A 23183-nucleotide genomic window follows, 5' to 3' on the forward strand; every position below is an offset into this window, starting at 1 on the left:
TTGATAACAAAATTTCATACGTCTTATAATATTTTTAAGAATTTTCCATATTTTTAATTTGAAGATTAAAAAAAATGTATCAAACTTCTTTAGATTTTATAAGTTTTCTTCGAAAACTATAGGAGTAAGAAATTTTAGAAAAGAAGCTATATCTTTAAAAAAAGCGTAATGAGAAAATATTTAATAAGTAGCATGATACTTACGACAAATGGATGGGTCTTCATCACTGCCGTCTTTACAGTCGGCGTCTCCATCACATTTCCAGGAGTCGTGCACGCAGCGACCATTGGATTTGCATTTGAACTCGAGCTCCCCACATTCGAGCGCGCATTTAGCTTCGTCGCTTCTGTCACCGCAATCGTCAATTCCGTCGCAGATTGTCACGCTCGGCGTGCAATTTCCATTTGCACATTGGAACACGCTTGGTCGACAAATCCTGGTAGGGCAACTCGATGATTCATCAGAACCGTCCTTGCAATCTTTTTCTCCGTCACATCTGTGCATACAATTTTTGTTGACACAATTCTCCTGTCAATTGTTTGACGAAAGAAATATATGCAGCCTTATTTAATCATATCTCACCTCCAATACCAAGGGATGCATTTCTCATCGGGTGGTCCGCAACGATGTTGACCCGCAGTGCAGTTTGCTACGCACGTTTTACCGTCTTTGTCTAGAATGAACTGATTCGGACACTTGCATTTGTACGAAGTGACTCCAGGCTGGCCGTATCCTTCAAGTAGGTATGAGCTAGCGGGCGGTGCAATGAGGCAGAGATGCGAACAACCGCCATTATTCTCCGCGCAAGGATTATTGTAGGGCAACTGCCGAAGTGGATGGTAGGCGTGGATATCGTAGGGCCGATGGGTGGTGTTGCGCAGTACCTGTAGGCGTGCGCCAGAGAACTTTTCTGCTCTGCTGATCGCTTTCAAATTCCAATCAGTCCAGTAAATGAAGTCATCGAACACGGTCATGGCAAACACATGTGGTACCGCGGCACCAGACAGGACAATCCGACGATTGTGGCCTTCGAGATCAGCGAAGGCAATGTAATCTAGATGGGCGTCAGCCCAGAAGATGCGATCGGTGAAATAATCGATTGTTAGGGCATTCGGCCAGGCAATGTCATCTTCCCATGTCAGAATTCGAGTGAAGTTGCTACCGTCCATGCCCATTTTACCGATGTATGCCTAAAATTTATATGTATATATATAATTCATTAATTCATATAATTATTCGTAAAAAAACAATGAAATTCACCTGAAGATGCCAAGATGTGAAGTACAAATATCCGGCACCGGGATGAACTGCGATCGCACGTGGATCCGCTATTCCACTCTGCAATGTTTTTCTGTTTGTGCCATCAAGTTCGGCAACGTCCAAGTGCTTTGCGTGACGATCCAACCAATATAATTTCCGACCAACCCAATCGATAGCAATACCCTCGAGACCCAGACTGTCGTGACGAATAATTGGTTCCCTCTCGCCGCCATTCACCGGTGCTCTAAATAAAAAGAGTATACATTAAATAAAATAAGTTTTTTAGTAAGAAAAATATTCATATTACAATTCCAGTTCAATTTAAGAGCTGTGTTTTAAGACTAAAAAATGCAATTTGATAAAATTAAAAATTGTATATAAAATCACATATAAATATTATTTAAACACTAAGATCTGCTGTTATTAACCTTTCTTTGATTTTAATTTCTTACAATTTTTAAGAATTTTTCATAATTTCTATAAATTTAAATAAGCTTTAAAATGATATCAAACTTATTGAGGTTTGACTGGACCCAAAAGAGCAGATTAAAAACTGGCCGTTTTGCAGGTCACTCTTTGAAGAAATAAAGGTTTTTTCTAAAAATCTTGATGAATTTAGAATATAAAATCTTTAAAAAATTCTTACAAGATATTTTTTTTTCCACCGAATTAAATAGAAAAAGTATGTGATATACCTGTATATTGTTTTCGCAGTAACATCGCAGAAGTACAGCATCTGCTGACCGTAATCCGCGTCAAGCGCAACAACATTGATCAGATCCTGATGCATTAGGCTATAATTGGACGCGTCAATTGACATGTTCCTAACGTAATACTTATTCGTGAATATGATCCATGGCTGAATATTGTCTCTTCGTTTGCATGTATGCTCGTCAGCTGCCCTCTCGTACCAGCGCTCGTTGCACTTGCAATAGTAACCGCCGGGCGTGTTCTCGCATTGTTGGCTGCACACCTGAGGCGTCTCGATACACTCGTCAATGTCGTCGCAGGCCTTGCCATCGGCCAACAGCTTGTAGCCGGGGTTACACTCGCAGTAAAAGCTAGTTGGCGTATCCACGCATTTATGCCCGCACTGATTCAACTCAACGCGGGCGCACTCGTCCACGTTACAGTGCGGCGGTTCGTCGCTCTCGTCGGCGCAGTCCGGTTCCTTGTTGCACACTAGCCACGAGTCAATGCAGTTGCCATTAGTGCACATAAAGTCCTTTGGATTCGGACATGTTGTATTCTTTCCTCTGGACGCTAAAAGAGAATAAACGCTCTTCTCAATTAAAGTAGTAATATTTCATGCAGCATCAAAAAGAAAAAAAAAAGAGAAAAAAGGAAGAAAAAAGAAGGAAAAGGTAGAAAAAAGAGTTGAATATATACTTGGATATACTTAAAGTTAAAAATGTGCACCTTTCTTTATGTTAAATTTCCGATTTTAAGATTAATTATATTTCTCCCATATTTTGATATGTGATCATTATACTTACGACATCCTACTTCGTCCGAATGATCGCCACAATCGTCCTGGCCATCGCAGCGGAACTGCTTACGTATACATTTAAAGTTCTGACAAGTAAACTCTTGGGAGCTGCAAGATTTGTACTGGCTGTTACAGAATTTGCCCTCATCGCTACCGTCGCCGCAATCGTTATCGTGATCGCATAGCCAGCTACGATTCAGACATCGTCCGTTGTTGCATGTAAATTGATTATCAGCGCAAGGAGTTGGCGCTGGACAGTGATGCAAAGTTACATTCTCATCGGCCCCATCAACGCAATCTGGATCTCCGTCACACAGCCATTTCTTGGGAATGCATTGCGCACGATTCCACATTTTGTTCGCGGTGCACGTGAATTCGGTTTCTTCATCGCATTTTCTGTCGTCTAAAAATAAATTAATTCTTTGAGATATAGAAAATAATTTTCCATTGTAAAATTGACAACATAAAAGTTTGTAAAAGTTTTCACAGTATCTTTAATAATATTTTTTAAAATGTTTTGTATCCTAATTAGTTTAAAACACATGAGTCAAATCATTGATTAATATCGGTAATAGTAATATGAAATTAATAATAAGATCATGATGACATCAAATAGAAATCATTTTAAGAAAAAAAATTGTTCTCTTTTGATATATTTTTTACGATAATTTTATGATAAATTCTTGATATGGCAATAATTTCAATATAATTTTTTAGTAATTTTTTAAAAATACATAAAGGATTTTAGAAAAGATATAAACTTTTTTCAGCGCACTTCTAAAAAGTTCCAATTCATATAAAAGTCTAAGAAATTTTTTAAAATGTTGTAAAATTATACAAAAATTTCAAAATTTATAATAATTATACAAAAATTTTCTAATAATTAAATTTAAAAAATTATTTTAAAAATCTAAGAAAAATTTCACCATCAAGAATATTATAAATATCAAAGTTCTGAATAAACGACAATAATTTTGTATGTTTAAAAACTTACTGCACTGATGACGCTCGTCTTCATCAGAATTATCTAGACAATCGTTGTCACCATCACAGATGTAAATTCTAGGAATGCAGTTGCCATTATCACACGTGAATAGATCACCGAAACATGTTCTACCTTCGGATTGACAATAACCAGGAGGTTCATCGCTTCCATCTAGACAGTCATCGTCTCCGTCACAGTACCAAGTGGCTGGAATGCACCTAAACATGCATTTGTTTTAAAACTTTCTAAATTATAGAAAAATCATAAAATATTGTAACTTTAAAAACAAAATATATATCTATTGTGATAAAGAAATTATCTTAATATGTCTTTATAATACTTAATAATACTTTAAATATTTTTTTATATTGTAAAAGGATGCTAAAGTGCTCGTCAAACTTGATCGAGATTAATAATGTAGAGTCACGAACATATTTTATTAGAAAATATCTTTGAATTGGCTTTACAGAATTCTTAATCCTTTTACACAGTCCAAGCACAAAAATGAAAACAGTAAAGAACAATTTCATGTCAATAATAAATTTTTTTTAATTTTTATGGAGTGAAAAATGTTTTGTTATTGACATGAAATTGCCTTTTGCTTTGTCCAATGTTATCTCACTTGCACGATATTGTTCTTTCATGTTCCTAGCTTGTGTATATACCATTTTGTACATATATATTATAAAACTTTTGCATTAAGTAAATATTTTTGTCAAGTGACAACTTTACGTATTGACGTACGTCAAAAATTAGTAAGATTTTTAACTTTCTTAATTTTTTATATGAAATCAATCGTTGCTTTGTTTTTGTACGTACTTTAATTCTGTAAAAGAATTTTTCAATTCTATACTATAAAGCCAATTAAAGAAATATTAAGTGCCCGTCAAACTTGATCGGGGTCGGTAATGTAGACAATACAGTCATTCGTGGATCAAGATTTCGTATGTATTTCTTTTATAGTTTGGAAATATTTTTCAAAATTAAAATACACGTATTAAAATATTAGTTTATAAATTGGACTTTATACCAAAAATGAAAAATTTTTTCGACAGCTCCTTTTATCATTCTGTGTCTGGATTTACAATAATAAAAAGTTAAAAGAGCTAATATTTTTTAGGCTTTTAATCTTAATTTGAATTGCGCGATATTATTCGTATTATATATTATCCTTAGAGAAATACGATTTTATTTTGTGCATATATATAATAGATTTTATATATTAAACAAATATTGCCATCAAGTAACATTTCTACGTACCAAAAATAAAAATTTTTTTCTTTTTCGATATACAAACTCAACCGTTTTCTTCTAGATTTTCGTGCGTACTTTAATTCTGTAAAAGACTTTTGCAGTTCTATAAAGCCATAAAAAAATTAGTTTATTTAAAAAATGTAAGTAAACCAGATGATTTTAGGATAAAAAATTCTCTGAAAAAAGTATTTTTAACTTCTTCAGATTTATAAGTTTTTCAAAAAAATTATAGCATAAAAATTCTAGAAATCTTTCAGAAAAAATTTATATATGTTAGAATTTTAAAAACCGTGTACGTTTTTTAGCACTTTTGAAAAATATTTAAGAAATTTTCTAAAAAGTTATACAATTATATAGAAATTCTGAAAAATTATAAAGAAATTTTTAAAAAAATTGTCATCTCGATAAGTTAAAATTATTTGCCAAACACGGAGCTTTACCTGTGGTTAGGACATCGAAAGCTGTTTTGAGGACAAGTTCTCTGAGCACAATGAATCGGATTTTCATCACTATTATCACCGCAATCGTTATCACCGTCGCAGAGCCAGTAAGGTTCCACGCAAATGTTCGTCTTCTCGCACTTGAGGTGATTCAAGGGACAAGTTGTGTTGCGAGGACATCGCTCATGTGTTTCATCGGAAGTAACATTGTCTTTACAATCGTTAATGCCGTTGCACACCTGAGATTGCGGAATGCAACGATGATTGGCGCAGGTAAATTCTCCTGGTGCGCACGGGGGGTAAACGCAGCCTTCCTCATCACTACCGTCTCGACAATCGTTTTCGTGATCGCATTTCCACGTCTTGAAAATACATCGGCCATTATTGCAACGAAATTCATTCGGGCTGCACGAATGATAAGCTGAAACAATAAGAAACAAGTTTTCTAACAAACTTTTAAAAATATTTACTTTTATTGTATTCTTTAGTCTTGTGGCACTCACAGCAGTAACTGGTATCTTCATCAGAACCATCGCCGCAATCATCATCACCATCGCACGCCCACATTCTAGAGATGCATCTGCCGTTCCTACAAGCAAACTTGTTCCCATCGCAAGTAACGTTCTTTGGCACGCACATTCTATCTTCATTCACCAGCCTACTATTATCATCACACTTGCATTCTGCGGACCCGTTGTGACTTGGATGGCAAGACTGGTCGCAGCCACCATTATTAATGTTACAAGGATTAACAGTGCACTGTTGTCTAGTCGCAGAGAAGACGTGAAGGTCTCGCGGAGAATCCTCCAATCGTTTAACCAGCTCCATTTTGTCTGCTCCAGTATGCTTCTCCGCTCGGTATACTCCACGAAGTTGAAGATCCGTCCAATAAATATGCCCTCTAAAAACAGTGATAGCGAAGGGATAGATAGTAGCGCTAACTAGAACCTCCCTGTTCTTTCCTTCAAGATCAGACCGTTCGATCTTCTCACGTACGGCATCGGTCCAATACAGCATCCGATCGTCGTAATCAATTGCTAAACCACTGGGTTGCGAAAGGTCTTTGTCAATAATAGCGCGTTTTAGTGATCCCGCCATAGTTGTCTTGAAAATCTTTCCGGATGTGCCAAAACGACCCCAATCCGTGAAGTAAAGTGAGCCGTTGCAGGGATCGACAACAATGGCACGTGGACGATCCACGCGTGCAATCATTACCAAGTTAGATCCATCAATGTCCATCGCATAGATGCTGTTGTTTGACGAATCCGTCCAATAAACCTTCTTCTGAGTCCAGTCATATGAAATACCTTCAGGATTAATGCCTTTACTGATTAGTGTATGTAAATCGGAAGAAGACGGCCGATCCGATGGCGTCCACGCAATCTTTGCCCAAGGGCGAATCTGGGTAAATAACAACTTCTTGTCCTGATAATCAAAGTCCACTCCCACTACATTTGTTAGGTTTCCAACAGGTGCAAAAGGTACGTTAGTGTTATGGGGATCTAGATTAATGGCACGAATTTCCGTTCGTGTAGCAAATACCAAATATTCTTCAATATTTTCACAGGTGCGACCGTCAGACGAGAGTTTACCCACTGCGCAGTCGCAAGTAAACGATTTAGGATTGTCTTTCGGGAAAGCAAAACACAATTGAGAGCATCCGCCATTTGTTACCTGAAATAAAAATGACTTACTTTATTTATCCTTTTAATTTTGTTTGAAGTTTTTGTTATTGTTTCTTTAAAAATTTCTTTAAAAGTAATTTTGTTTTCTTAAATAAAAAATTGCCTATATCTCATATTTACCTGCGAGCAAGGATTTGTGATATCCGGTGGTTGACTGTTTTGGTCAAAGATAGCAATATCTCTCAATTTTTGTAAATTTGTTCTGACAGAAATAGGAAGGCTGGTATTGCCTTTAAATTTGCTCGCCTTAAAAACTGTGGCCAAATTTCGATCTACCCAGTAAACATCTCCACCAAAAATGGCAACGCCCATTGGATTTGGTAAATTTCGACGAATAATTTCTCGGTTTCCACCGGTGTAGGACACTTTCTGTATAGTATCCAATTTCGAGTCCACCCAATAAACATCGTGTGTCGCAAGATCGATCGTTAAATCGCGCGGTGTACTAATACCCGACGTCACAATAGGGGACCAATTACTACCGTCAAGGAAGGCTTTGCCTATTCGAGGATATTGTCCATAATCGATCCAATACAAGTATCGTTTAATAGGATTTACTGCTAGCTCCCGAGGAGCATCCGTTGTCGTTTTCACAAGCACCTTTCGATTGGAACCATCTAACCAGCAGACCTCTACATAATTGTCATGAGGAAAGACATTAGCAAAGTATAAATTTCCTGCAATCCAATCTACAGCTAGACCACGAATTCCATTAGAACCAATTCCCTGTTTGACTACCTGTTGCAATTCCGTGCCGTTGGGTCGTATTCTAAAATGTCACGGAAATTATTGTTTTATTTATTATACCTTCTTTGTAAAAAAATCATAGATTAAAATATTTTAACGTTTATAGAAACAGCTAATAATTTTATTTTACCTAAAGATACCATTCCAAATTCCTCGATTAAATTCTACCCAATATATCCAATTGCCTGCATAATGTACGTCAACATGGAGAATATGATGGCCAACTCCTGTAATAGGTATCATGGCTTCCTTGGAATCCTTGAGACTGTAGCCTCTAGCAACATCCAACTGAGTTACCACAGCAAAAGTTTTATAAGGTTCGCATCGAGTTTCGGTAACTTTCTTATATTCCATCCCGCAAGCACAAACGCGTGTACCACCAGACGCGGGTAAGCAAAGTTGTTCGCAATCACCGTTGTTTATGAGACAAGGATGCGATCCAGTCGCACGTTTCTTATAAATGGTTAGAGTACGAAGCTCAGAATCGTTATCAATAATAATGGTTGGGTTATCGCCGTTAGGTAAATCGACACGCTCAATCTTATCATAAAGCGGATCCAAGTAGTACAAACGAGACTCATGAACAGCTATGGCTTTAGGCAAAGCCATGTTATTTGCCGCCGTAAGAATTGTACGGACATTCAGACCGTCTGTTGTCATGGCTTTGATAAAAGCTGGATTCTGGCAGGAAAAGTATAACGTCTTGCTAGGTATATCGATAGTAATTGCTTCAGGGCGTTCTAGATTCTCTGCGAGAACTAACGGATTGCTGCCGTCCATGTTCACCCGTCCGATCTTCTGTGGTACTCCGAAACCTCCGTCGTCTACCCAAAACACTTGTCCATCGATAGGATCCACACACATTGCCTTTGGTTTAGATACTGAAGTTCGATTTCCATCGTTTGACAAAACGATTGTACGAAATCGAGTCTTGCCATCTAATTTAATAGCTTCAATATTAGATGCAAATTTGTTCCCAATGAACATATTGCGTCCAAGCCAATCCAACGCCATAGTGGATGGTGAACCGACAATACCAGTATCGCCGGCAGGATTTGGAAACTCTGTCCGATTGCCACCGTTATAAGGAATGGTATAAATCGTGCCATTTTCGTTGTCGCCATCTTTGCCTAAAAAATGTATACATAAATTAAAATTAATAAATAATAAAATTATTTCTTAAGATTTCAGAAAGCTAGATCTTAAGAAGTTTTTGTAAAACAAAAAGTACATTAAAAATAGTTATTGTACCTTGCAACCAGTAAATGAGACGATTTCTTCTATCATACTCGATAAATCTTCCGCCTTCTACACCTACGATAGGCGTGATATATCCAGTCTTACTTTCTTTAGGCGTCAAAGAAACGTCAACAATTTGAGAACCTCGAAGAACCATTAAGTATGGTGTCTCTTCTTCCATGCAGCGTCCGTCAGGTAGCAATTTAAATCCAACCTATGATTAAACGTTAGAGAAAAAATATTTATTCTAAATAAGAACAAACTTCGGATGTTATCTTCGAAATCTGTATAATTACTTACCTGACATTTACAACTGTATCCCTTTGGATTACTAGGCGACAGAAGACATAAATGTTCACAGGTTGTATTAGCGCAAGGATTCGCAGTAATTGGTTGCAGTACTGCATGATGTACGTGTATGGAAAGAGGTTGCGAAATTAAGTGCGAGACCACAGTCTGATTAGAGCCTTTAAACTTGTGTGCGGAAAGTACCCGATTAAGTTGCCTATCGGTCCAATACATAGTATCTTCAAAAAGAGTAAGCGAATGGGGATGTAGGAGATAATGCGAGCTAGCTAGAACCTGAAGTCTTTTGCTGCCATCATAGAGACAAGTATCAATAAAGTCTAGCTTGCTGTCTGCGAAATATATTCTGCGATTCGCAATATCCAGAGCTAAACCGTTAGGCCAATAAATCTTTGTGCTGATGATAGTCGATCGATTGGTACCATCCATTCCAATTCTTTCGATTCTAGGATTTTCACCCCAGTCGGTCCAGAAGAGCCATCTCGTACCTGGACTAGGATCTAAACACATTCCACGTGGCTGCGTAATATTTTCTTTAACAAGAATCATTCTTCCAAATCCAGTTTCCTTAGCTACTTCGATTGTATTCAACTTCGAATCTAACCAATACAGATTCTGGCCAATCCAGTCGTAAGCTAAACCTTCTACCAAGTCCAAACCAGTACTGATAATGTCTTGAGGATCACTACCACGATCTAATCGTGAAATTCGCTTCAACTTCATGTCCGACCAAAAGATAGTGCCCGTGTGCATGTTACTGGCAGTCGCAACAACATTCTCTACGTTGATGGGAACTCGTTCCAAAGCTTGATCCTGAAGATCAGCTACCAAAATAGTATGTCTATTCGAGATAATCAAAAACGCGGCACTATGATTGAACGCTTTGCACGTATGTTTATCTGCATCTAACGAGTAACCATCTACACAGCTGCAATAATAGCTGCCTTTGGTATTCACGCAGACCTGTGAACATCTTCCTTGCGGTTCGCATTCGTTTATATCTTGACACGTTAAGCCGTCACTGTTGAGTTCTTCACCGGTTGGACAGGTGCATTGTGCACCAAGCGGAGTTTGAAAACAACCATTGGTACATAATCCACCTTGATGGCTACATTCGGCGAGATCACAACCGGGTCCCTCGTCGGCTCCATTAGGACAGTCTCTTTTGCCATCGCATACGCTGGTTATATTTACGCAACGATTTGTTACGTTCGGACACTTCCATTGTTGGGAATCGCACTTGAATGTAGCGGGACCGCATGCGTGCAGTTCGGTGTCTTCATCAGATCCATCTCCACAATCATCTTTTCCATCACAGATATATGCCTTGAATACACATCTTTCGTTTCGGCATCTAAAGAACGTTAAATTAGATATCGACGAAGACGTACATCTTTATCATCTATGCTTTCTGAGGGAATGCAAGAAATTATAGTTAATAAATACAACAAACCTGAAAAATCCAGTCTGGCAATCAACCTTTCCGCATGATTCTGGTTCGTCGGATTTGTCCGGACAATCCGCGGTACCGTCGCAGTACCAGCTTCTCGGTATGCAAATAGCTGAACTAACACACTGAAACTGTTTATCGACATTGCACTGATCTGGTGCTAATGATGGACATCCTACTTCATCTGATCCATCATTGCAATCACTAATACCGTCACATTTATACGATGCTAAGACACACATCTTTTGATCCGCGCACGTAAATTGCGTACTGAGACAAGTAACCGGTGGGCAATCCATCTCGTCCTGTTGATCGAAGCAATCGCTGTCACCGTCGCATACCCAAGACTTTGGTATACAATGACCGGAGCGTGGACAAGTAAACTGAAAGTACGAACAAGTTTTCGCTGCACAAAACTCGCCCTCATCGGAACTGTCACCACAGTCATTTTCGGAATCGCACTTCCAAGTTGCAGGGATGCAACGATTATTGGCGCAAGCAAATTGATTGGCGCTGCAGGTCACATTCGGACAACCCATCTCATCGCTATAATCTCCACAATCGTTCTCGGAATCGCAATGAAATGTCATCGGCACGCAGCGACCAGATTTGCATTGAAACTCATTTGCGTTGCACGTTGGTTTTGTACAGTTTTGCATTTCGTCACTATTGTCGAGACAGTCATTCTCGCCATCGCACACCCAAGATTTCGGGACACATCTGAAAGTAGATTAAGTTGATTAAGTCGATAAGAGTTAAAATGTTCGTAAATAGACTTTGAGATCTACTTTTATATTCAGTTAAATTTAAAATAATATCAATAACTATAAAAAGAAATTGTTATAACAAAGTTTTCTTGTGCAAACTTGACTTTATATCTAATAATTGAAAACAGAACATTTCTCGAACACTAAATAAAAGTACGTATAAAACGTACACATTTTGATTCATATTCTCTCCGATGATGATTATATATAACTAAATTATTAATTTTAAAATATAATATGTTAGTCGAGAAATTACTTCAGTTTTCCTTTCTTATTTTTGAAATAAATCGACATATTTGAAAATAGCAGTGCTAAATTATACCGATATATATACAGATCAAATTTTCAAGCTTTTTTGAGAATTTTGAAACATTTTCGGGAAATGAGAGGATTTTATAGATATTCTAAGCATCGATATCTAGCTAATAACGGTATTTCAAAACTGGCAAATATGTCGGCGCAAAATTTATATAAGCTAAAAATATTAAAGTCACAGAAAAATTATTATTCAACGCCAAGATTCGCAGACCAAATAAGCAATATTATTTTTATCTTGTTTTTACAAGTATGGGTTGTAAATAATTAGCTTGAAAAATCACCTTTGGTTTGCGCAAGTAAAATCCCAAGTATGTGGACACGCTTGCAAAGGCGGTTCCCCATCAGGATCCGCTGCGCAACTTCTGCCATTGTCCTGAAGACGTTCTCCATAAGGACATCCGCACATCTGAGTGAGCTTTGGCATGGATTGCATGCCGGGGAATGTAATACTATCGGGACGTGAAGAGTTATCCGGAACAGCAAAACAAAGTTTTTCACAGCCGCCGTTGTTAATGGTACATGGATGAGTATTTGTTGTTTTCTGGATATCACGGCTAAAGACCTTCACACCATAAAGTCTGTTGGTAGCGGGCTCACGAACCAAGATAGCTTCCTGCTCACCGGTTTCCTTATGCAGCCGAATAATCGCGTCGAGACGCCAATCAGTGATGTACATCCAGTTTTCGTGGATAGCGATGGAAAATGGATGTCTAATCAACCTGGAGTTTACTGTTCGTACGTCTGTGCCATCCAAATTTGAGTGCTGTACATGATCTAGAAGAGCATCGCACCAGTATAATCGATCTTTGATAAAGTCGATCGCCAGACCATTTGGCCAGCCCAAAGTTAGATTTCTGAAGACCACCAGATTAGAACCGTCAGCGTGAGCTCTGCTAATGTTCGCCGGTCGGTCCCATTCAGAAAAGAAAATGTAACCCTGGTTCGGATGGATTACAATTGCGCGAGGACGTTTCAAATTCTTTAGTAACGTTCGTCGATATGTGACATTTCGAGTACTGAGCACGTTGAGTGTGCCTAAGAAAATAAAAAATTTTAATTAAACAGTTTTTGCATTTACTTTTTACTTATAACTTTTAATCTCTTTTATTGATTAATAAGTTAATAAAACTCATGTTTCGAATTAATTAACTTAAAGAATAATAACTCAAAAATTCCGTAAAACTTTAACATCAACAAACCTTTGCGTGAATCGATGTAGTACAAGTTCTTCGCAGCCCAATCGACTGCGAGTCCTTCTACCCCTTCGTTTTGACTAGCCAGGACAATTTCACGTCCAGTTGCGTTCTGGTGTACTCTGTATATGACATCCTGAAGAACATCACTGTAATAGATATACTGGTCATGTGCATCGTAGTCTAATCCAACAAATCGAGCCCGCCTGGATACCACTGGTAGAATAGCATCACTAAAGCCTTCCATTACGGGATTGAGTACACGGCCTTTAATAAACCTTTGCTGCGAATACATGAGAAATTCCTGCACCAAGTTGCAATTCCTCATGTCACTTGCCAATCGCCATCCAATATGACAAGCACAGCGATAGCCTAATCGATTGTTCTGATCGCTAGAGGCCGTGACGATGCACATGTGTTGACAGCCACCGTTATTATTGCCGCAGGGATTAGGGACGCTAGGTTGCACGAGTGGATGCAAGGCTTTTATAGCTTTGGCGTCACGTACCTTAAAGATAAATTACAAGTATTACATAAGTTTATTATAATTTTTACATTACATAAGTTTTCTCAAAACTATTAGGAAAAATGTTTTGTATTAAACAACAGAATGTAACTAATTAATTAAAAAAAAATTATTTTAAACTATTATTTAAAACTAAAACTTGATCAATTTAACATTTAGCTTTTGTTTCTATCTATTACTGAAGTGTAAATCTTCATGAATTTGAAATACTTTGTTATTTTATTTGTACCTTAAATACACTTTGAATAGAATAATCTCCCTGAGTCTTATCGACGCTCATAATAGCTTGCTTGGTGCCGTCCGTCCAATATATCCTGTTCTCAAATAGCGTAAGTCTGATTGCGGATGGCACTTGAGAACCTCTGAGAATCATCACTCTGTTGTGACCTCGGTAGTCCGCCGTTTCGATGTAGTCCAGTAGGGAGTCACACCAGTAGATCCTTTTGGCAATGATGTCAACAGCCACGCCGGAAACTTTGTAGGCTGCTTCGGAGACAACGGGAAACGCGTTAGTACCATCCATATTAGTACGCAGGACCTGTTTGCTGTCAGCGATAAACATGAGGCCTCGCGTAGGATCCAGCGCGATGTCAGACGGGCTAGTGAGATTGGAACCCACTACGATTCCGTGATAACGTCCGTCCAGTTCAAATACGTCCACTTTTTGTACAATAGAATCCGCCACGTAGAGCTTGTCGCCGATCCAATCTATCGCGATGGACACGGGCCCCCAAGATCCCGCCATGCTGATATCTACCTTAGCTGGAGTATCGCTGCCAACATTGAGGGATTCCGAATGAACCTTCCGCGTCTTCATATCGCTCCAGAAGAGTAGATTTCGTGAGTACAGGTAATCGACCCCGCTTGCGCCAGTAGTATTCGCTATTATTTTCCGGTCTTCGCCGGTTGCGCTCAGTTGCCATATTGCACGGTCTTGGGCGAGTAGAAGTTCCAGGACGGAGATGTTCTGGGCGCGACATTTGTTGTGTCCATGAAGAGTGTAACCGGGCGCACAGTGGCACATGTACCAACCATCAGTATTCTCACATAGCTGCTCGCAGAAGCCCCATTCGGAGCACTCGTCTCGATCTGCGAAAAGAAAAAATTTGAAAGACGGGGAAAAATATGCAAAAACGGGTAAATTTCATGATTGATCAAATTCTTACTTTACCTATTTATCTAACTCGGGATTCTTCAATATAATTATGATAGTAATAAACACTTCAAAAAGATCAATTTGTCACGAATAAAATAGCTTACCAATGCAAGTTCGCGAATCGTTGGCGAGAACTCTTCCTTCTGGACAGTAACAGGTCCCTCCGGTTGGAGATGCTTGACATTTATGTTGACAACCAAGTGAGCCGCACATACTCGTCGCTATCCAATAAAGAAATTTCATCTTTTAAAATATTTAAGAATCTTCTAATCTAAATCTAAATCTATATTCTATATTTTATATTTTTAATATAATTTAAAATATATACAGAAATATATATTTAAAACTCTACATATTTATATTTCAAAACACTGATGAGAATTGTTGCTTGGAGTGGAGTTTTAGATAAGTCATCTTTTTTTTGTTTCTGAATATTGTTCTGGATATACTTTATAATTGCTACAAATTAAGTTTATATAACTATTAATGATCATTATTACGCGAGCTCACGAAATATTTTACATAATTTCTCCATATTATTAAAAATAATGTAACATACATAAGGTTATTTTATATAAACTTATGTTTAATATTGCAATTAAACTTAATTAAATTGCACTTACAACATGCTGCTTCCTCATCCGCCCCGTCCTCGCAATCTTGTTTTTCATCACACAGCTGAGATCGATTTATGCATAATGGCTTTCCATCCGGTGCACCTTTCGGGCACATAAACTTATTTCCTGGACAGACTGTCATTGTGCAAGACTTCTCGTCGGAACCATCTTGGCAGTCTTTATAACCATCGCACTGATATGCAAGAGGAATGCAAAGTGCATTTGCGCATCGAAATTGGTCGCTGGTACAAGGTGGAAAACCTGTACATTATTAAGAGAGATTTCTTATTATTTGTAAAAATTTTCACAATTAAAGCTTGAAGAATTTTCTTTTACAAATAATATATCATATATTTATCAAAAAATACTTGCTGATAATCCGCTATATTGTTAGTTTCACAAATAAAAGAAATTAATAGAAAAAAAGTAAAATAATTATAGAAACAACTTCTTAAATAAAAACAATCAAGAATTAAAAATAGCATATATAAGCAAGATGTAGGTATTAATTATGTTTATAATTAAAATATCGTATTAAGTATTATTTATGATGTAAAATAATATAATCTTGTAACATAAACATTTTAGTCTTGATATTTGGTTATCTTCAGTATATGTTAAAATTTTATTTGAATTTGGTTAAATTATTAATCAAAGAAAAACTGTAAACCTCTATTTCGAATCAAAAATATATAATTCGCAATCAACGCAATAAAGTTTAAAGATTCTTTCCTTTATTTGATCGATGGAACGTTTCATGTCTCAATCCTAATTATAATATGTAAATGTTAAAAGAAAATTGTAATCATTTAAAAATTATAAACGTCGAAGAAAACCTTATTTAGGTTAGTTATTGCAATTACAATTTAAGCTTTTATTTTCGTAGATCGTAATACATTGTAATACTCAAAAAAACGCCTTTTAATAACTTGATTATAATTTGAACTGAAAAACAGTTATTAATTTGATTAAATTTTTTAAGTTTAAGTATTTATGTGTTTTAGTTAAATATATAAATACTTAAAATTCAAGTATTTTATTTATATAAATTAAATACATACATATCTTTGAGCTCTAAGAAATTTAATCAAAAAATTTAATCATTAAAAAACTTATAAATAAATTAATAACTTTCTTTCTAATGCAGTGCAAACAAAGTAAATTAATAAAAGATTTTATTAACTAGAAATCTCTGTATAATCGAGAAAAATCATATCAATAGTTTTTTACAAATTCGAATTAATGTTTACATGCTTCACAGATAATACATCATACATGTATCAAAAAATGCTTCTTGATAATTTGACACAGTGAAGGACATATAAGTGGAGGAATTATTGAAAAAAATTTATTTTATTTTACTTAAATGTGATAATGGCTAAAGGGACAAACTGTGAAGCATCGAATAAACTTATTGCAAAATCTCGAACTCACTACAATGTTCCTCATCACTGTTGTCACCGCAGTCGTCCCAGTGATTGCACCTCGCACTCTGCTCGACGCAGCGTTGCGTGGTGTTGCACCTGAATTGATCCAATCGGCAAGCCGGTTTCATATTATTTTCGCATCTTTCCTCATCCCTGCCGTTTCGGCAGTCCAAATAACCATCGCATTTCTTTTCTTTGGGTATACAAAGTTCCGGTGTGGTTCCAACGCACCTAAAGTCATCTGGCTGACACTTTCTGTATGCTGCAATACATATCGGATCTTTTGTCACTTTTATGTTCTCGCAAATTTCTTTCTCACGGAATATTATATAATAAAATTGATACAAATAATGAGTACAAATACTCAATGTTGGAATAAATTTTATGTAATATATAATTTTCTATGTAATTTTAAAATTTTTTAAAGATGTTTTTTTAGATTTTTTCTACAAATTAATAAGCTTTTCAGAAATGCTGAGAAAATGTTTCCAAATTTTTTCTGTAATTTTTCTAAAATTGTTTATACACATATAGGTATTTTGAAGTATTTTAATATTTTGTTAATCTTTCATTAGGATATTTATATTTAAAATAAATTATGTCATATTGCTATAATCATAAAATTCTTAATTCAGAAATATAATATTGTATTACATTTTTGTAAGAAAGTCCGCAAAAGATTTAAATGTTAAATGTTGTATTGTATATATGTATTATATGTCTTTTGCAATTTATCTGAGAAAAATGGCACCAGTGGCGCATTAATAAACAAAAAACGTGACAAATGAAATAGTATAAATATTGTTTTTATATAATGTTCATCAAAAGGCGATTTGGAGTTGATCACGTTTTTGAATCCAAATGGTTTCGCGATAACTTGCATTAGCTACACATAATATACGGTCGTATCTTGACGATCACTTGGCGCGACACGTTCGAACCGTTGATAAACATGCAATGAGTCCGATATGGCAATCCGGAACGTGATTTTTCTCGCTTGGTTCGTGTGATATTAAGATAAGGGAAATAATGGATAGGAGAAGCGAGACGAGCGGTCACATAAACTTTTTTTTTAGTCACGATCAATTTAACTGCAGAAATATTATAAAATAAAGTTATTTTTATTCTTTTCAACAATCTGAAATATTTCCCTTATAAAATATTGTGTTTTTTCTTATTTCCTTTATTCTTTCTTGACTCTCTAAAAGATATAAAAAATATTAAAATAAAATTATCACTTTGGTTTTTCTTTATATAATTTTTCAAAATTTTTATATAACTTTCAAATTTTTTTACAATTTCAATATAATCTTAAAATTTTAAAGTTGTTTTTTCAGATTTTTTTCTACAAATTGAAAAGCTTTTCAGAAATGCTGAGAAAATGTTTCTAAAATTTTTCTATAGTTCTTCTAAAGTTGTGTATATGTATACAGAAATTTTCAAGTATTTTAACGTTTCTCTAAGGTTTTTTATTCTATTAAATTCTTCTAAAAAACATTTATAAATATTGAAAAAGTTTAAAATATTTTTTTAGAGCAACTATAAATTTTAAAAATTATTTAAACTGTTGAAATATTATAAGAATGTTTTCACAACAATAAGGTTACACGTTTAAATAAATAATTATTATTTATTAGAATAATATTAATATTTAATAATAATTATTATTATTTATTAATTGCAACAAATAAATTTTACGAAGATTTTTCAATAATTTTTAATTCTTAAAAATATTCTAATTCTAATAACTAAAAGTGAAAATTATTAATCAAATAATGTATTATGATTCAAAAAATTGGTATAAATCATACAGAAGTAATTTCGACAGTATAAAGACTGTCATTGAAAAAAAGGAAAACGCTATCAGCAACAGCAAAATGTTTACAAATCTCAATCTTCATTTTTATGACTTCAGTGAACATAATGTCACTGATTTAACAATGTATAGAGTTATCGTAACAGCATGATAATTTAGTGAATCCTAGCATGAAGAATCTGTCTAATCGTTGCGCAGCTGCTACTTAACCACGCTCTTATGCGAGCGGCCTTGTCACTTATGATAATGTTATCACGTAGTGTGTCTTTCAGTATATTATTGCGGTATATATCTGCAATAATTAATATCCCATTTACATAATGCAGTTAAGACTCTTGAAGTCACTCGTTAATAAATGTTTTCTTATAATATTCACGAAAGAGAAAGGAAAAGAGAGAGAAATAAAAACCTAAAATTATTCAAAATAGTTATCTAAGTATACGTAAAGTATTGTAGCGAATTCTTTATGTTTTAAACACTGAAGAATTAATTTTCAATAAATATAATGATTAGTTAAAGGAAAATGCACGTAAGTCAGTACTTTTGACAAAGTGACATTTTAAATAAAAATAGATGAGGATAGGGTGTATAAAAAGCACTGATGCAACTTGTGTCTTCTTCCGAAACGGCACGTCTTTCATGTTAATGCTCCAATGTAAATTATACTCTTTCTTTTTCTCTCTCTCTTTTCTGTACGTGAGAATATATAGTTTTTCTACATCTGACATCATACACGATATGACAGAAGTAAATGGGAAAGGTAATTTCAATTTGTACTCACTACAACCGTCTTCATCAGTGCCGTCGACACAATCGACGGTCATATCACATCGTTGATGCGGAGGTATGCAGTATGTTTTGTTGAAACTGTATTGGCCACACGTGATCTGGCCGATCTCGCAATCGGGTGGCGCTGAAATCCAATTAAAAAAATTAATTAATTAAACAACTTCAATAGTTATATCAATAAGGACATCGAGATTAGAAATTTAGTACGTATGTATATATAATTATAATTAAATGTTAAAATAATTACAGTTAGGAATTATCTCATTACTCCATTACTATTACAACATTAGTAATAATATACAATGTGTGTTGTAAAAAATAGTTGCATGATTTTTAACTTATAATCATTTGGTCCCAACTATATTTAAATTATACCTTTTTTTTGTTTATGGAATACATTATGTTCTCTAAATCTGAATTAGTAAAATCTTAATCTGATTTGTAGTGCTACAATTTATAATTAATGGTCAGTAATTATTTATTGTCTTTCAGTGATTTTTTTCATGTCTTTCTGATTAAGAAGAAAATACTCTCTCTGACCTGAATTAGTGCAATGTACTCTCATTAATGTTTATATCACTGATTGATATAGTTATAAATCACATCACTGAAATCAGACACTGTAAATAATACACTGATTCTAATTTTGAAAGTTACTATTATTAGTATTATAGTAATAATAACTATAATAATTGTAACTGTAAACTGGAATTCTTGATCATAATGGTTTTAACATTCAATTATAGTCACAAATACTTTTCTTTTGGTGTACGATAAAATAAATTATTTCCTACCCTCTCAAAAAGAATTTCTGATACCAAGACAAAAAATATCCTTGACATATTTAATCTTATTACAATCTCATGTAATACAAAAATAAAACAAGATTAAGATTAAATCTGAAACTTCTATCTTTAGATCGGTCTATTCTTAAATCAGAATAGATTTACAGAATAGATATACAGATTAGAATATCATAAGATTGTCACAAATTTACTAAATCATTCTAAGAAAATTAATAAGGTAACATTAATAATTATTTTATTCTAGATTTAAGAACTTTCCATTTAAGAACAAAATATTCCTTCTTTGATAATAAATATAATTGGCACTATATCAATCCTATTTTATAATAGATTCAAAGAGTAATAGCATTAGATCCATAAATCTTCTGTGGATGTGTGAAATACACTGATCTTTCATCATCAGTGATAATACACTTCTGAAGTGAAAATCATTGAAAGACAGTAAATATTCACTGATTATCAACAGTTACAAGTATGCTACCGCAAATCAATGAATATCCACTGATTGCGATTTAGAGAGAAGTTTTTCGCCGTTTCGATTTTCAGAAAACGACTAACACAACATTTTTACATTATTAGTAAAATCTTGGCAAGTTTTCAGCTAAAATGTTACAAAAGACTTCCATATAATCAAGATAATCCGTGAAGACTTATTACTGTACAAAGGCGCGAAACATAATTCAATCTTTGCACGCAATGATCGCAAAGAACTATCAATTGTGATAGTCTCCCAAAAACTCGAATTATTTAAATACTTATAAAACACCTCAGATATAGACTGTCTTTAATAGTCTTTATTTTCAGTGTGATCAGAGACTCAAAATACTGAGCCGATGATACGACGTAAAACAGGAAATTTCCTCTGTAAATATTTATCAAACATTCTTCCATTCAGTATATGATAAAAGAATTTGGAGGTGCTTTGCGCTGAGGTTTCACGCGATGGTCCGCTCAGCGTGCAACACGCGAACGATTGTGCGACGCGAGAGTGCAGATTGCACTGTGGTGCTATAATTGCGCGCGAGCGTAAATCGGCCAGTCGTCGATTCGCCGAGCGATCGAGGGAGGCACCCTCTCGATCGTTTAATACCGGATGGCACCGACAATCACGCTGCCGAGCTGTCGTTTTAATGCTGTTTCTTTTCTAAATGACGCACGTAAATCGGTTATTAAAAAAACTGACATGAGCCAATTTTCCTCAATTTTTCCGAAATTAAAATATCATGGGATTCAGAATTATAAGAGATAGATACAATTTTCTTCAATAGATCCATACAGCACAACATACAGTAAATAACTATTCAGCAATATTTCAGCAACATTGCAACATTTCAGAAATATTGTATTGAGTTGTTCTTCTGTGCTGTAAGAGCTATGTGAGGAGATAATTTTTTCTTCAATTTATTATATTAATTAATCTTTTCTTTCCTGAACATAAAGTTGTCATTTACACGAAAAATACAAGAAAGTGACTATATTTACATTACACTCCATAAAAACGTGTGCAATAATAAATCACTTTATTATACTGGAATTTGATGTTACGAGTTCAATTTTTCTTACAAATTATTTATTTTTCAACAATAAAATTAAATCTTTTTCGGGGAAAGGGAATTTTAAGATGCTCTTAAACATTAAAATTTAGCTTAGTAACTGTGTTGCAAGTCTATCGGTGCGCAGTTTAAATAAAACTAAGAAATTTAATTTAATTTAATTTAATTTAATAAAAATAAAAATTATATAAATCACGAAGATCCGATGCAGACCGTTAGGCGATCTACAATCCATTGATATGCTTAAACATATACTGGTCGGAAGAATTAATGTACTAATATTGTTATATGTTATAAAATTATATGTTTTCTACAATATAATTGATTACTTTGCAACATCCTTAAAAGACTCTATATTTATATTTATAAAATTTATTAAAGTTTATTTTTTTAATTTGAACTTCTTGTGCAATTCACTTTCTGAAAATTCTTTCTCCCGTTACTCTCTTTATCCTAACGTGAAAAGAAAAGAAAGAAAGAAGATGAATCATGTGAGAGTAACTAAAAAGTAATAGCTCTGTTTAAAAATTCTACTTTACGTGTACAAAAATGCTCATTTCATTGAAAAGCAACATAAGTAAAAAATTAAAAAATTAGTTTTCTTTCTGGAAATAAGTTTTATATATAAAAATATGATGTGTTCATTTATAAAATCACATGAGATACCTTTTACACATTTTAATTATTTTTAATACTGTATTTATAAGAACTAGACAGTTTCCTTTCAAAGTTGTCTTTATACTGTTTCTCAAATTATCGATTTATGGATAATCGACGATTTTCACTTTAAAGATAGAATATTCGTGGCGTCACAAGCTTCGTTCAACTGCTTTCGACCGCAAATAAATCTGGTAAATATCCATTAAATATTTCGAGAGTAAACTGGTTTAAAAAAAAAAAGCAAGATTTGTTATAATAGATGCCTATGAAGAAGTAATTGCCGGAGCGAGGGGAATGTTATGTATCAAGGAGAAAGTTGTCGAGCGCGGAATTGGATTCCATGCAAAACGTTGATACATATAATCGTGCCAGTGGATCCGTTTCATCGGAATGACACACGCGCGCGACACTTCTGTAGTACACTGTCCTCGAAAGAGGGTCACAGCCTTGCTTCCGGTTTTACATTGTCACCCGCATAACAAACGCCCGTCATTTTGCGATGGCCTGGGCAAATGGCGAACCCTAAAGAGGAACAACCAACACTCTGTTTCGCGATCTCATGGGGAATTAAACGCAACTTGTGGACCCCGCTCTGGTTTCTCACAAGAATAACATTTTTCTACAAATTGGTAGCCAAGAACGAATTTCTTTTATCCATGACAAAAATTTTGCACGTAATCTATGATACGTTCACAGAACG

At 34.9% G+C, this 23183-nt stretch overlaps 1 protein-coding gene across 1 annotated transcript in view; it reads right to left on the minus strand.

Moving 5' to 3' along the window:
- LOC105838023 (low-density lipoprotein receptor-related protein 2) overlaps nucleotides 1–23183 on the minus strand; it is a 60278-nt gene that overhangs the window by 7429 nt on the left and 29666 nt on the right. Inside the window, exons 3-22 of the mRNA XM_028192828.2 lie at nucleotides 19457–19588; nucleotides 16867–17121; nucleotides 15439–15693; nucleotides 14920–15036; nucleotides 13889–14748; nucleotides 13140–13641; nucleotides 12222–12975; nucleotides 10859–11575; nucleotides 9400–10759; nucleotides 9112–9313; nucleotides 7991–8990; nucleotides 7234–7882; nucleotides 5932–7102; nucleotides 5429–5849; nucleotides 3744–3952; nucleotides 2757–3152; nucleotides 1956–2523; nucleotides 1261–1504; nucleotides 583–1190; nucleotides 204–496 (exon numbers count right to left, since the gene is read on the minus strand). Of these exons, the coding sequence (XP_028048629.2) occupies nucleotides 204–496; nucleotides 583–1190; nucleotides 1261–1504; nucleotides 1956–2523; nucleotides 2757–3152; nucleotides 3744–3952; nucleotides 5429–5849; nucleotides 5932–7102; nucleotides 7234–7882; nucleotides 7991–8990; nucleotides 9112–9313; nucleotides 9400–10759; nucleotides 10859–11575; nucleotides 12222–12975; nucleotides 13140–13641; nucleotides 13889–14748; nucleotides 14920–15036; nucleotides 15439–15693; nucleotides 16867–17121; nucleotides 19457–19588 (10713 nt within the window). The remainder of the gene's footprint in view (nucleotides 1–203; nucleotides 497–582; nucleotides 1191–1260; nucleotides 1505–1955; nucleotides 2524–2756; nucleotides 3153–3743; nucleotides 3953–5428; nucleotides 5850–5931; nucleotides 7103–7233; nucleotides 7883–7990; nucleotides 8991–9111; nucleotides 9314–9399; nucleotides 10760–10858; nucleotides 11576–12221; nucleotides 12976–13139; nucleotides 13642–13888; nucleotides 14749–14919; nucleotides 15037–15438; nucleotides 15694–16866; nucleotides 17122–19456; nucleotides 19589–23183) is intronic.

Source organism: Monomorium pharaonis, chromosome 5 (genome assembly GCF_013373865.1).
Source record: "Monomorium pharaonis isolate MP-MQ-018 chromosome 5, ASM1337386v2, whole genome shotgun sequence".
NCBI lineage: Eukaryota > Metazoa > Arthropoda > Insecta > Hymenoptera > Formicidae > Monomorium > Monomorium pharaonis.